Here is a 16,692-nt window from a genome sequence, read left to right on the forward strand (position 1 = left end):
AAATTTCTTTTTAAAATCGTGTTTGATAAAGACATGAGAATTTTACGAACACAATCACAACTATATAATTTTAATGAGACATTATACTAAACACTATATATGTGCTTATTACTCCTTACAAAACATAATATGGAAAATATACTAATACAATCACACTGTCCGAAGTGTATGAAATATGTGCAGTGTCATTTTGATCAGTCAGCGAAAATATTTTACTGAAGTCTGGCTCCGTAATTTCATACACAATTTGTTGATCTATTTCTGGTCTATCATACTTCGTGTTGTGTTTTCCTTTGTATTTATCGTCGATGTTTCACCATTGACATATAGCATTTGCTTTTTCCATTTATCATTGAACATTTTGCTAATTCATTACAACTGTTTGCATTTGCCCGATTGTTTTGTGTTTTATTTTCGCTTAAGAGGGAAGGAGGGTCAGCATAATTATTAGACCATATACCATGGAGGGTTTGATGTCACATGCTTATGGTTTATCCACTCATGGCCACTGAGAAGAAATAGCTTTACTGAAAAGAACTGGTGATGTGGCCTAGGTTCAGCTTTCTTGAAACATTAGTACCTGACACAAGACAAAATTTCTTGTCACTTACTTGAGATTTCATAGCAGACAAGTCAAATTATCTGTCAGACGTATTTAGAAAGTAGTTCCTGCAATCCATGCCTTACATCGCAACTAATTAATCAGGTGTTCACTGATGAAATGTGACCCTTTTCTCTTTTTTAGTCCCAAGACGTTAACGTTTCTGCTCTTTGAAATACTGCAATGTGCGTAAATACATCAAATTTGGAATCCATATTGATAATAAAATGAAAATTCCATTAAATTATTTCATATAAATTTGTGCTAAATTACTGACTGAGGCAAGAAGTCTGCAGGAAAAACTGCTAACGAATCTAAAAATGAAAAACATAATCAGCTGACAATCGCAAACTGCATTATCAATGAATCTTTAAATTCGATATTCAGTTGTCTGGAATCAGTTCCGTTTTGTGTCATGACAGTAAGATCTTAAATGAAAATGCACGCGTAAACCACAAAACCACTTACCCGTTGAATTACAATATCCACGAGAGTTAACTGCCGTCCTGATCATGATCATGAGTGACAACAATCAACGTCAAACGATGAGATGGCGCGAAGGCACCAAAACGTTTGTATCGAACGCGAACCACTAACCGGAAGTTGCACAATCTGACAGGTCGTTTTTAATAGAAACTGTGCTTGCACTTTCCGACACGTGTATAAATGATAAGTGTCGCATTGTCGTTTCATCGATAGCATACTCCGGAAAACTAAAATTATATTCAATATGTTTCAAAAACCATTTAGAGTTAAAACACAGACAGCAATCAAAGGCTCCGATAGGTAAGTTTATTTATGTGAAATGATATCGCGTAACCTGTTTCGACGGATGAAACGTTCGGTAAAATTAAAATCGACTCCAGACCGATTTTTAAAAAAGCCGATGGAACGTTAGAATAATTCCAGCGTAGACTAGTGTATGGTAATCCAACATGTCTGCTAATTCTGTGAAATTCAGGGGAAATTCGGAAAATATTTAAAGCTTTGTAAATCCAGTAAGCTTGAGCCTTTTTTAAAGTGTGAATGGTTGTCTTGTGTTTCCATTTGTCATCAAGATTATTTAAATTAAAACAAAATTCATGGATTGATTAATCAAATGCCAAGAAATAGCAGATATTTTCAATGACATAACACAACAGGGTTAATATCATAGTGTAGGTAATATTTCTGAGTAGATTTTAAGCAACTTGTATTATAAGGTTTGAATTATAGTAAGATTGTTATACTTTAAGCTTACATAACTGAAAGGGCCAAGTGAGCTTATGCTGTAGTGTGGTGTCCATCGTCACTCTGTCTGTCTCCCAGCATCAACTTTTCCATTTTAACAAATATTCTCACTATCCAACTGGCAAAGTATCCTGTTATTTTGGCTGGTAGGTTGCTGGGATGAAGCATGACAAAGTTTGTGAAAAGAAATTACTTCAACCCATATTCGCATTACAATATATTGTTAAACAACCTCAAGATTTGTTTAATGTACATCATAGGATCAACCTTTTCATCTTATCCAAAAGGTGTCATACATGGAACTTTCAATTCTGCCATGTCGTGTCCAGGGATGCAGAGAGCATAACCCCTGGAGTATTGATGTTGATGAAATGGATTCTTAATAGATACACAGAATAACCCTTAGCAGTGATTAGTTGTGGTTTGATTTCCAGATTTTACAGTCACATGTGTAATGTTTCTTGTACATATATGGTATACACACATCACATGTGTAATGTCTCCTGTACATATGTGGTATACACATCACATGTGTAATGTCTCCTGTACATACATGGTATCCACATCACATGTGTAATGTCTCTCTTCTACATACATGGTATACCAATACACATATAATTTTCATTGGTTGTTCTGAGCTCAAATGTCAGCCCAGCTTGTGAAGATTACTATTTTTCAGAAAGCAATAAATATACTATCGTCTTATACGCTTTATTAATACAGGAAAAAGCTACGTGCCAGTATAGGGTCAAGTTTTCCCACTTTGACAGCAGATGACTTGACACAAATTGTTCCTGCCAAGGAAGAAATGACAGTAACAAAGATTTACACATATTCTGGTGATACTGGTATAATCTACAGTGTGGCAAAGAACCCTGTGGTTTTAGAACTCGATAGACAACTTTACCCAACAGTTTACACACTCTGGAGATTTCCTCAGATGGTGTTTACACTAACAACTTGGCCGCAGCTACACAAAAAATTTCTAGGAGGGGCTGGTAAGTATGTGATCTTATAACCACATTTTCTGAGAGGAAAAAGAACCAAGTAATCATTTGATCAGATTTTAAACTTCTGGGATGAACACTTGAGTAATTGTGTAATTGTTTGATTTGCTGTGAGGAGCAGCTGCCTTGATAACATGATGATGATGATGATGATGATCATTGGGTCAGAATTTCTGTTGAATCTGAGACTTGATTAACCAATTAACTTGTCTTGATCAGTTAGTGTTTATTTCACAAGCTATTCAATATTTTCCAATTGTTGAATTCTGTAAACTATTGATGCACATTAGATGGTTCATAAAATCTTGAAATAACTTTGTAAAGTTGTTAAATACTGATTAATATTGTATTAACTGTTTCTCTTACCAATTATAATTATTCAAAAATAAATATTTGTTGATTATTTGAATCATACTCATATTAAACAAAATTATGAGAAATGTCTGGTAACATAAAAGTATGCTTTTACATTGCGATCTGTTGTATTTCAGATCTAATGCTGCCTGGAGTTATAGTTCAAGGGGAGATAACTCCATCAACATTCAAACAAATCAGGAAGGGGGACACATGTGCAGTAAAGCTGAATGGCAACCTGTAGGTCATATTAGAATTCAAAGAAACTGATATACTGTATGACCAATGTCAGACAAATATGTGTTAGTGTCGTCATTAATCACCTATCCACATTTAGTTCAATTATGATTGTCCCAAAAGTAACCCAGCTTATACCTTGTAGAATGGATTCTTGGTCAATGTTTTTCTCTCTCAATGGATTTGAGTTTGTGGTAAACACACAAGTGTGTATGCTGTTCTCAAAAATTTCTACTGGGTTGTAATTTTACTGCAATTAATTAGGCATATTTTCTGTTGATTTTATGATCTGCAAAAATATATTGTTCTGTTCAGCTAATCACAAGTTAAAACTGTTATGGCGCAATCAGGGTTGTGCAAACAGTTGTATATGGTTCTAGTCAAATATATTAAGAATTTAAAATTGAATACCATTTGTTTATTTAAATGGTAAATTGAGGTGTACAATTTCCATAAGAACTTCAGATGATAATTTTGAACATTTTCTTTAAAAGATTTTTATGAAATCCAAACTTGTACTGAATATCCCTTTGAAGAAATCATTTTCATATCAGTTGAGGGTGCAGCCACCTTGTCATTGCAAAGACAGGATACAATTACAAGGAATTACAAGGAATAAAGATTAAATACTTAAAATTCTACTCCTTCAGTAAAGACAAAGAAATTTTAACCAAACATTGTTATATAATTCTATTAAAAGAAAAATGTTCAATTGAGGTAGCAAGGAATATCTGTTAGTAACAGGCTTGATATAAGTGTCTGTCTGATTTCTTTAGTGCACCAGTGGCTGTGGGAAAGATGGCTCTGTCAGGGTCAGATATGTTTGACTCAGGAATGCGAGGAAAGGGAGTGCAGTTTGTACACATACTTGGAGATGAGCTCTGGTAAGTGTTGATAAAATATTTTAAATAAGTCATTTAACTCTGAAACGTGTACAATGATGATAAAGTATGAGCACAGGTTCTTTGTCTTCAGACAATTGTAAGTCTAGATATTGAAAGTTTGGATTTGTTTATACACTGTATTGGAAACATTTCATTAAATTGAAGTTGAAAATAAAGTTAGCTATCTTATAACTTTGATAATAAATAAACCCAATTTATGAATATACATTGTGTACATTAAATAGGGCTTTTGGAGACAAGTCACAGCCACCACTCATTCCCGATGTAGATGCTGTGAAGGATATTAACATCGATGCTGAAGGAGGAGCAGGGAAGGATTGTTCCCCGGGGGATGGGGATGTGGCAGGGAAGGATTCTGCCCCGGGGGCAGGGACGGATAGTACCCCTGGTGATGGGTCATCAGATGAGACCTCCCAGACTTACCCTGCTACTGAGACTAGAGATGAAGTTGGAGAGACTGAGGAACACATGAGATCTGTGTGTATAGAGGACAATGTTGATAAGTCTACATTACCTGACAACCAGGGGAACAGATCTGAATCTGTACGCTCTGACTACTGTGGTAACGGTGCTGAATCTGCACCAAGTGGTAACCATGGTGACAGTACTGAAGTTACAGCTGGTGTTCCAGATGTTTCCATGTCTGTTGGTAAGTTGTTTTCCCAATAGTAATATGGTTATACAATGTCTACAGTTAGTTTTAAAATCAGTTAATTATTCTGAATCGTAGATTTAATAATATTCATCGCTCAACATCGTATGTCGATCTGCTTTTGGAAAGACTTTTGTGAGTATCCCATCTGTATCAGTCTGTCGAGGGAGGTCTGATACATGGATAATAGATACATCTCTGGTCTGTCCATCTGTTGACTCTACATGTCCCTGATTCAGATGTTACAACTAATCTGTGGATTCCTCCTGTTGAATGTCAAGGTCGTGATTTAAGGTCAAGGCTATAACCACAGAAGCTACACACAATGATGATGAAAACATACGACCAAACTTGTACCATATATACAGTATGTTTTAGTACTTCACAGCTGTGTTGTAACATACTGGGTACACTTACTCTAGTGCACAGTATTTAGCAGTGAAGGCATCTTCTTTACATATATATAAGACCGGCACGTTATCTCTATGTACAAGTTACGTGATTATATATGGAAAAAATCTTAATATTCATATGTGTATAATGCAGTTATTATTTGAAATAATCCTGTATATTTTTGTAAGTTTGTGATTTTGCAATTTGAATTTTGAATGTTACTGCATCAGGACTTTACCATTCTCTATATGTCACCAGTGATATTTGGGCCAAAAATTGTAATTTAATCTGTTATCATGCAATTTGGGCTGAAACCTGTAATTAAAAATGGCAATAATTCCTAGTTACAACTTTTTCATTTTAAATTACAGCTTTTCTGTCTGAATTACATTATTACAGATTAAATCATAATTACGTTCCAAATTACAGGTTTTTGATGAACCAGTGTATGGTGTTGTCATATGAAAGAAATGTAGTTTCTACCTGGAAAGATGTTGTAGTCCTTCATCAAAGACTTTTGTTTTTATATAGATGAGGTAGACACTATGCTGGACAAATGCTTTAAATGTGCTGTAAAAGCCTCGGTGAAGAAATCTGACCTGCCCATCCTCACTAGTGCCTTCTATCGTCAACACATACTCTCCTACTGGTATGTTTATAAAGAAATCTGACCTGCCCATCCTCACTAGTGCTTTCTATCGTCAACATATACTCTCCTACTGGTAATTTTTAGAAAGATGTATGACCTCCCCATCCTCACCATCTATCATCAACACATACTCTCCTTTTGATAATGTCTTGAGTTTTTGACAATTTATAAAAATTATGTTTCACAGAATAATTGTTAAGTAATTGAATGCAATTCTTGTTTCAATTCAATTTACTTATATGTATTTTAATTTTGAATTTTAACAGCCCAGCAGGGAAAAGTTTAGATATAAAAAAGTCTAGTTATAAAAAGGTAGGTAAAACAGAATTATTTATTTCTGAATAATATCTCTTTGATTATTAATTATTTATTGTTTAATTAACTCACCATCGTTTAATGAGAAGGAGATAGTTAATGTTATCCATGCCTGTTTCTTCCTGCTGTGTCACATACTGATGTCCTGAATTATCAACTCATGATTTTCAGACTTGTTAAGCTTAAATTAATCACCAAGACATTTCAGTGTGTCATTCTTAACCACAGTTTGATTTAGCTATATTTGGCAGAGTTGCTGCCCCTTGTTTTTTATAATCTTAATGAAGTCTGGAGACAGTACCTTATTTTAATTCATCTCATGCATAATTTTATCATCCTGGATCACAGTTTGATTAAACATTTTTTGAAAAGTTGTCTTTTTTCTAGATCCCCTCTTTATTTTTCTTTTACACCATTTTTTTGAGAGGCTTTTAAACCTTAGTATAAGATTGTGCTTTTCTTAATGACATGTTGAGTAAACAATTTTTAGAAGAGTTATTGCCCTTTGCTTTTTCCATTTTGAAAATCTTTATCTTGTCAAAGCTATAGTTTCAGACCAATCTCTTTAAAACACTGTATACTTTTGATATCATCAAATCACTTTTTTGATGAAGTCTATATTTCCTCTCTGGTATTTCTCAATCAACATTGTCCGACCTGGGTAGACTTTATCATAATGACATGAAGTTGTGGTTTCTTAGTGTATAATTATTGTTTTAATTCAATATTTGCAGTTATAAGATACAATAAACAAATATGTTTCTCATTGACATAGGATGAGCAAATATTGTTCTGCCTATTTGCACATGTCGCTGTTGAGCACTGTATATCTCTATTGATGCGATTTTATATGTATTTATCTGCTTGTTTATAAAGCTAATGTTGAAAGTTAAAATACTGACAAGAATCAGGTTCTTAATGTACCAGATATAAAATTTGCATGTGCTGAAGCCCCTACAGTATGTGTATATCTTCATTATCTCATTTCTTACATTATAGTTATCAAAGTTTCTAAAACAAAAAGAAAAGGAAGGCTACATTGTTGTAAAGGAATTAAATAAAGGAGTAGACTCTATTGTAAGCATAGACAAGTCACACCAAGGGTAAGTATATATAGACAGGTCATACCCATGGTATGTATATATATAGACAGGTCACACCAAGGGTAAGTATATATAGACACAGACAAGTTACACCCAGAGTATGAATATATAGACAGGTCACACCCAGGGTATGTATATACAGACAGGTCACACCCAGGGTATGTATATACAGACACAGAAAAGTCACATCCATGTTATGTTTATATAGACAGGTCACACCCAAGGTATGTATATATAGACACAGACAAGTCACACCCAGGGTATATACATGTATTTATTGACACAGACATGTCACACCCAGGGTAAGTATATATAGACAAGTCACACCCAGTGTATGTATATATAGACACAGACAAGTCACACCCAGGGTATATACATGTATTTATTGACACAGACATGTCGCACCCAGGGTAAGTATGTATAGACAAGTCACACCCGGTGTATGTATATATAGACACAGACAAGTCACACCCAGGGTATATACATGTATTTATTGACACAGACATGTCGCACCCAGGGTAAGTATATATAGACAAGTCACACCCAGTTTATGTATATATAGACAAGTCACACCACAGGTTTGTATATGTAGACAATGGTAAAGGTATTTGATGGGAAATGTATTAAAATTTTCAAATTTGTCCATTAATAGTCATCTTCTATTAAATTGATTGTTTTATATATGATGGATGATATCTCACATTTATAGTTACAACATTAATAGTAAATATTATCAACATGTGTAGCCCTTCAGTGATATCAGTACTTTGATTCTGTCGTAAATCTGTCTTCAGCCTTAAAGAACTCACCCCTTCAGATCTGGAATGTTCTCAGAGTGAGGCTACTGACAAAGGTGGACGTGATGGTGCAGAGTCATTCCGAACCCCTACTATTACGGAAATGTTTTCCATCCCATCAGCTTTAGTACACCTTGTCAAACCCTATGGTTACAGGTAATATATATACAACAAGTATTCTGGTAGAGTTGTATTAAGTTTAGACTGGTCTATCAAATTGTGTTAATTGCTGATTATACTTTTGAAATCATTGTCAATTTCATCAATCATTTGCAGCAGGATATCACTGATTATAGAAATAAAAATGTTATAAACACTGGTATTAAAAGAACATCAGTTTATTACCAGCTTTTACACCTAAAAAGATTTAACACAAAATTTTTATGCAGAATATGAAATTGTGATCAGAAAACGAGTAACAGTAGCTGGTCTCGATTTCACTCCTAAATTTTACCTAGTGTTCAATATGGTTCTGACACCACTGTACATTATAACTCTTTGTTTTTTCTGCTGTTTCAGTAAAGGAAGTACACTGACAGTACGGGAGATGAGGAATGTGATAACAGATTATGTCAGGGACAACAATCTTCAGGACGAGAACGATAACAGGTTGTCCTGTCTAGCAAAATTTGAGTAAAAAATCGAAATTGTAATTGTAATTGCAAATAATTTCTTGGTTTCTTTCATCATATTGATAAGTAAACTGTAGATACACAGTGAATATTTTAGAAGAGATAGCATTCTTTAATTACATCCAATATATGTTGGCCTATTTATAAGTACTGTTTATTGTTGGTTTTACTAGTTATCATTGCTTCAGTATACAGGCCTTGGAGTTCTAATGATAGATCTTGATTTTATTGTAGGAATATCCAGCTCGACCCACATTTAGCGGACATCGTGTTGAACAGAGGGGAGGGCAACACCCTCTATATGACCTGGGAAGACGTCATCTCTAAGTTAGTAGAGAATAAAGACTTTGTGAAGTGGGAGTTTATTAATTAGCCCAAATTTCAATCAAGAAAGATTGAATTTCTCATTTGAAAATTCAGGAATCACAGCCATGGTCTTGTGGATTTGAAATGTTTACTAAATGCACAAGGCTACATTGAAAATGTAACTTAGCTTTCTGCAGTCTATTTCCACTTACCTGCAAATTTACACAAATTTCACAAAATCAAATGAAAAGTTTATTGTTCTTGGTTTCACCATTTTTTGTTTTATTGTTAAATGTGCTTTCACTGAGCTATTTAAATGAAACCTTTAACTGTTAGTTTACATATCTTCTGTTTCCAAGCTGTTGAAATGTGAACTCTGATGTCATTTGGTTTTTTTCATTTTAAACTTTCTAGTTTAATCATTCTTTTTAAAGTTGAATGGAATGCTGAGATGAATAAGACTATAAAACTGTACACAATGATCTTGTCAGGTTTTTATTTTCATCTGGAACTTTGATTTTATCAGACTCTATAAATAGAATTATTAACTGTTTACCAGGGTGTTGAGTAAAGCACAGCCAGCCTTTAGTGTGACATACCCAGGAAAACCAGCTGTCATATCAAAAGGAAAAATAGAGCCAATCAAAATAACAGTAGAACAGCGAGCCAGTAACAAAAAGGTGAGTTAGATCAGTGATAACTAGACACATTGTAATTAGCATTCCTGTAATTATGTAAGGTTCTACTAAACCAGAGACATTGTAATTAGCATTCCTGTAATTACTTTAGGTTCTACTAAACTAGAGACATTGTAATTAGCATTCCTGTAATTACTTTAGGTTCTACTAAACTAGAGACATTGTAATTAGCATTCCTGTAATTACTTAAGGTTCTACTAAACTAGAGACATTGTAATTAGCATTCCTGTAATTACTTTAGGTTCTACTAAACCAGAGACATTGTAATCAGCATTCCTGTAATTACTTCAGGTTCTACTAAACTAGAGACATTGTAATTAGCATTCCTGTAATTACTTTAGGTTCTACTAAACTAGAGACATTGTAATTAGCATTCCTGTAATTACTTTAGGTTCTACTATAACCAGAGACATTGTAATCAGCATTCCTGTAATTACTTTAGGTTCTACTAAACCAGAGACATTGTAATTAGCATTCCTGTAATTACTTTAGGTTCTACTAAACTAGAGACATTGTAATTAGCATTCCTGTAATTACTTTAGGTTCTACTAAACTAGAGACATTGTAATTAGCATTCCTGTAATTACTTAAGGTTCTACTAAACTAGAGACATTGTAATTAGCATTCCTGTAATTACTTTAGGTTCTACTAAACCAGAGACATTGTAATCAGCATTCCTGTAATTACTTCAGGTTCTACTAAACTAGAGACATTGTAATTAGCATTCCTGTAATTACTTTAGGTTCTACTAAACTAGAGACATTGTAATTAGCATTCCTGTAATTACTTTAGGTTCTACTATAACCAGAGACATTGTAATCAGCATTCCTGTAATTACTTTAGGTTCTACTAAACCAGAGACATTGTAATTAGCATTCCTGTAATTACTTTAGGTTCTACTAAACTAGAGACATTGCAATTAGCATGCCTATAATTACTTTAGGTTCTACTATAACTAGAGACATTGTAATTAGCATTCCTGTAATTACTTTAGGTTCTACTATAACCAGAGACATTGTAATTAGCATTCCTGTAATTACTTAAGGTTCTACTAAACTAGAGACATTGTAATTAGCATTCCTGTAATTACTTTAGGTTCTACTATAACTAGAGACATTGTAATTAGCATTCCTGTAATTACTTAAGGTTCTACTATAACTAGAGACATTGTAATTAGCATTCCTGTAATTACTTTAGGTTCTGCTATAACCAGAGACATTGTAATTAGCATTCCTGTAATTACTATAGGATCTGTCCTGTTTGTCTTGGAGAACAAAGAAACAGTCAAAATGAGTTGAATTACTATACTTCGTAATTTTTTATGACAGAGTTACCTTTAACCTACTTATCTGTGATACTAAGGAAAGAAATTGAGGTCATAAACACATGTAAAATGCCAAATTGACTGTAATACAGAACTTGATCAAAATTATTTTACATATAATATTGTTGACATATTGAATAGTCTGCCTGATCATTTCAATAAAGAAGTTATGACTTTTCATTAATATGAAATGTACATTTCATAAGCCAAGTCATTGATACTGTGTTGTATGCAAATATCAGATATGGGTATAGAGGCTTTTAGTCTGCGTCCATCAAATTGTTATTAGGTTAATTAAATTTATATGACTTTTTGAACTGCAATCTCTAATCATTGGAACAACTAAATGTCCACCCTCCAAACAAATATATGTACATACAAATTACAATGTCCTATGAAAACTGATCATAGCCAGAGTTTTCATGAAGTGCCTTTGTGAAGTGACCATTACATGCTCCAGATGTCTGTTGCTTCAAACACATTCTTAACATTTATTCTGCTTAATACCTTGTAGGCCACTTTGATTGACAATTTAGAGATGTTTGGTATTGATCCTGCGGATGTGGCCCACCGTGTACAGGTGGGCGTGGCATGTAGTACCAGTGTTAATTCACACCCACAGAAAGGCAAGGGCATGCAGGTTCTCATGCAGGGTAACCAAGTAAAGTTTGTTGCAGACCTCCTCCTAGGTAAGTCATGAGTTTGTGGTATTATATATAGTGGGCACAGAAAGTTTAAATTATTGTGAATTGAATTTTTCCTTAATTTGAAGAGTCCAGTTGGATGAGATTTGCCAATTATCAGAGCAAGTTGATAGATTGATATCCTCTCAGAACAGGTTAATAAGGTTGATATCCTTTCAGAGCGGGTTAATAAGGTTGATATCCTTTCAGAGCGGGTTAATAAGGTTGATATCCTTTCAGAGCGGGTTAATAAGGTTGATATCCTTTCAGAGAGGGTTAATAAGGTTGATATCCTTTCAGAGCAGGTTAATAAGGTTGATATCCTTTCAGAGCGGGTTAATAAGGTTGATATCCTTTCAGAGCGGGTTAATAAGGTTGAAATCCTTTCAGAGCGGGTTAATAAGGTTGATATCCTTTCAGAGCTGGTTAATAAGGTTGATATCCTTTCAGAGCAGGTTGATAATGTTGATATCCTTTCAGAGCGGGTTAATAAGGTTGATATTCTTTCAGAGCAGGTTGATAATGTTGATATCCTTTCAGAGCGGGTTAATAAGGTTGATATTCTCCTATTAACTATCACTTTATGATACAAAATTCTTGAGGAGTTGTTACTTTACTTATTTGTTGAAATCATGAAAAATCATGATATACAGTACTCTATACTTGTATGAATTTCAGCAATGATATAGTTTCTGATCAAATATATGTTGTAATGCCTCCTAAATATACAAATTTAATCTTATATCAATCAAGCATGATCAAATTTAATTGATTCTGAGATGAAAGCCTGCATACAGTTTGATATATATTGTGAACCACATGGTACCTTGTGAATCTTTGTAATCCACTCCTTATCATGTAATTATCTTTACAAATACTTATCATTTATGAGGCTGCTGCAATCTGATTGGCTGAATGTTTTCATGTCTGTTTTCTTTGATATCTTGAGAAGGAATGATGGGATTTCGATGAAACACGTACCACAATATTAATACTATGCTTGTGCTCATTTCTTTCATAAATTCACTTGTCCAGCAATGATACTTGGTACATAAGTCCCTTGCTTTCAAGTTCGATGTTTGAAATATTTTTAATGAGGCTGCTGCAATCTATTGGCTGAATTTTTACACACACCAGAAATATCTTGAGAAGGAATGATGGGATTTCGATGAAACTTGCTTATGATACTTGGTACATAAGTCCCTCGCTCTAGTTCGATGTTCGCCAAATTCCGCGCATATTTAATGAGGCTGCTGCAATCTGATTGGCTGAATGTTTTACATGTCTGTTCGCTTTCCACCGAATCTTGAGAAGGAATGATGGGATTTCGATGAAACTTGCTTATGATACTTTCGATGTTCGCCAAACCGGCATATTTAATGAGGCTGCTGCAATCTGATTGGCTGAATGTTTTACATGTCTGTCTCGCTTTCCACGCGATATCTTGAGAAGGAATGATGGGATTTCGATGAAACTTGCTTATGATACTTGGTACATAATCCCTCTTATGATACTTGGTACATGACAGTAATTATTCGATGTTCGCCAAAATTCCGCATGCATATTTAATGAGGCTGCTGCAATCTGATTGGCTGAATGTTTTTCATGTCTGTCGGTTTCGCTTTCCACGCGATATCTTGAGAAGGAATGATGGGATTTCGATGAAACTTGCTTATGATACTTGGTACATAAGTCCCTCGCTCAAGTTCGATGTTCGCCAAATTCCGCGCATATTTAATGAGGCTGCTGCAATCTGATTGGCTGAATGTTTTACATGTCTGTCGGTTTCGCTTTCCACGCAATATCTTGAGAAGGAATGATGGGATTTCGATGAAACTTGCTTATGATACTTGGTACATAAGTCCCTCGTTCAAGTTCGATGTTTGCCAAATTCCGTGCATATTTAATGAGGCTGCTGCAATCTGATTGGCTGAATGTTTTACAGAGAATATCTTCTGAAGGAATGATTTGGGATTTCTTTAAAACTTGCTTCATGATACTTGGTACATAAGCCCCTCATTCAAGTTCAATGTTCACAGCTGTGATGGTGATATATCTCCATCTGTCCATTTTCATTGGATTTTGATGAAAGTTGCTTTCAATACTTGACACCTGTCCATATATTTCTTAATATTAAGAAACTCATCTGTAGGTACAGCTGTGATGGTGAACATTGGTCTAGTTAGCATTCCTGTAATTACTTTAGGTTCTGCTATAACCAGAGACATTGTAATTAGCATTCCTGTAATTACTATAGGATCTGTCCTGTTTGTCTTGGAGAACAAAAACAGTCAAAATGAGTTGAAACATCTTCTAATTTTTTATGACAGAGTTACCTTTAACCTACTTATCTGTGATATGGAAAGAAATTGAGGTCATAAACACATGTAAAATGCCAAATTGACTGTAATACAGAACTTGATCAAAATTATTTTACATATAATATTGTTGACATATTGAATAGTCTGCCTGATCATTTCAATAAAAAAGTTATCACTTTTCATTAATATGAAATGTACATTTCATAAGCCAAGTCATTGATACTGTGTTGTATGCAAATATCAGATATGGGTATAGAGGCTTTTATTCTGCATCCATCAAATTGTTATTAGGTTAATTAAATTTATATGACTTTTCGAACTGCAATCTCTAATCATTGAAACAACTAAATGTCCACCCTACAAACAAATACATGAAAACTGATCATAGTGATGGTGCCCTTGAAACATTGGAGACAGTATTAAAAAGCATATTTTTATTGGATTTCTATTTCACTATTACATGCTCCAGAGGTCTGTTGCTTCAAACACATTCTTAACATTTATTCTGCTTAATACCTTGTAGGCCACTTTGATTGACAAGCTAGAGATGGTGAACATCTTCTCCAATGTACTGAATACAGGTGGGATGGTGAACATGTTAATTCACACCCACAGAAAGGCAAGGGCATGCAGGTTCTCATGCAGGGTAACCAAGTAAAGTTTGTTGCAGACCTCCTCCTAGGTAAGTCATGAGTTTGTGGTATTATATATAGTGGGCACAGAAAGTTTAAATTATTGTGAATTGAAATTTTCCTTAATTTGAAGAGTCTAGTTGGATGAGATTTGCCAATTATCAGAGCAAGTTGATAGATTGATATCCTCTCAGAGCAGGTTAATAAGGTTGATATCCTTTCAGAGCAGGTTAATAAGGTTGATATCCTTTCAGAGCGGGTTAATAAGGTTGATATCCTTTCAGAGCGGGTTAATAAGGTTGATATCCTTTCAGAGCTGGTTAATAAGGTTGATATCCTTTCAGAGCGGGTTAATAAGGTTGATATCCTTTCAGAGCGGGTTAATAAGGTTGATATTCTCCCATTAACTATCACTTTATGATACAACATTCTTGAGGAGTTGTTACTTTACTTATTTGTTGAAATCATGAAAAATCATGATATACAGTACTCTATACTTGTATGAATTTTAGCATTGATATAGTTTCTGATCAAATATAGGTTGTAATGTCTCCTAAATATACAAATTTAATCTTATATCAATCAAGCATGATCAAATTTAATTGATTCTGAGATGAAAGCCTGCATACAGTTTGATATATATTGTGAACCACATGGTACCTTGTGAATCTTTGTAATCTCCACATGTAGTGTACTTATCATGTAATTCATCTTTACAAATTTCATCTTATCTTTGAAGTGTATGTATTCAAGAATCACCAGTTTGAAGCTTTCATATTTTTCTCCTACATGTAGCTTTTGTCACACACCTGTAAGAATTTCGACAGAACGTACCACAATATTAATACTTGTCATTGTGCTCATTTCCTTCATAAATTCACTTGTCCAGCAATACTGCCAGATTTTTCTACCAATTGTTTTCAAGATCGGTATTAATCACACTGACTTTAAGTTACATGGTTTGAAATCTCCTTCAATGGTTTTCAGCCAATCTCTGTCAGTAATTATTCATAATTTCATGTAATGTTTTGTTTTCCTTTTCAGAAAAATATAAAGTACCCAGGAAATATGTTACTGGGCTTGAGAAGATGCCAAAAAACAAGAAGAAATGACTTTAGTTCACAGGTTTAAACATTAATGGTGAACATTTTCTCCAATCTACTGAATACAGCTGGGATGGTGAACATTTTCTCCAAACCATTGGGCACAGCTGTGATGGTGAACATCTTCTCCAAACCACTGAACACAGCTGTGATGGTGAACATCTTCTCCAAACCACTGAACATAGCTGTGATGGTGAACATCTTCTCCAAACCACTGAATACAGCTGGGATGGTGAACATCTTCTCTAAACCACTAAACACAGCTGTGATGGTGAACATCTTCTCTATACCACTAAACACAGCTGTGATGGTGAACATCTTCTCTAAACCACTAAACACAGCTGTGATGGTGAACATCTTCTCTAAACCACTGAACACAGCTGTGATGGTGAACATCTTCTCCAAACCACTGAACATAGCTGTGATGGTGAACATCTTCTCCAAACCACTGAATACAGCTGGGATGGTGAACATCTTCTCCAAACCACTGAACACAGCTGTGATGGTGAACATCTTCTCCAATCTACTGAACATAGCTGTGATGGTGAACATCTTCTCTAAACCACTGAATACAGCTGTGATGGTGAACATCTTCTCCAAACCATTGGGCACATCTGTGATGGTGATGGCCTTGTCCAAACCATTGGGCACATCTGTGATGGTGATGGCCTTGTCCAAACCATTGGGCACATCTGTGATGGTGATGGCCTTGTCCAAACCATTGGGCACATCTGTGATGGTGATGGCCTT

General features: G+C 34.6%; 1 protein-coding gene across 1 annotated transcript; it reads left to right on the forward strand.

The window, feature by feature from the left end:
• The first annotated feature begins 1,270 nt into the window (after positions 1-1,270).
• LOC132556382 (eukaryotic translation initiation factor 2D-like) lies at positions 1,271-16,692 on the forward strand. The gene is made up of 14 exons (XM_060220789.1): positions 1,271-1,387; positions 2,555-2,829; positions 3,330-3,432; positions 4,206-4,313; positions 4,559-4,983; positions 5,911-6,028; positions 6,295-6,340; positions 7,343-7,446; positions 8,241-8,399; positions 8,763-8,852; positions 9,110-9,202; positions 9,741-9,861; positions 11,718-11,892; positions 15,884-16,692. Exons 1-14 carry the CDS (start codon positions 1,332-1,334, stop codon positions 15,949-15,951), a joined length of 1,941 nt encoding a protein of 646 aa, XP_060076772.1. The 5' UTR covers positions 1,271-1,331; the 3' UTR covers positions 15,952-16,692.

The sequence above is a fragment of the Ylistrum balloti genome, unplaced genomic scaffold (genome assembly GCF_031769215.1).
Source record: "Ylistrum balloti isolate Yb309-2 unplaced genomic scaffold, AGI_CSIRO_Ybal_v1 Utg369650, whole genome shotgun sequence".
Taxonomy (NCBI): domain Eukaryota; kingdom Metazoa; phylum Mollusca; class Bivalvia; order Pectinida; family Pectinidae; genus Ylistrum; species Ylistrum balloti.

Bases quoted from the DNA above. Each gene is read 5' to 3' on its own strand.
- LOC132556382 (XM_060220789.1), top strand. From the start codon at position 1,332: ATGTTTCAAAAACCATTTAGAGTTAAAACACAGACAGCAATCAAAGGC. The intron at 2,830-3,329 runs GTAAGTATGTGA...GTTGTATTTCAG, and splicing joins AAAATTTCTAGGAGGGGCTG to ATCTAATGCTGCCTGGAGTT. The intron at 8,853-9,109 runs GTTGTCCTGTCT...ATTTTATTGTAG, and splicing joins CAGGACGAGAACGATAACAG to GAATATCCAGCTCGACCCAC.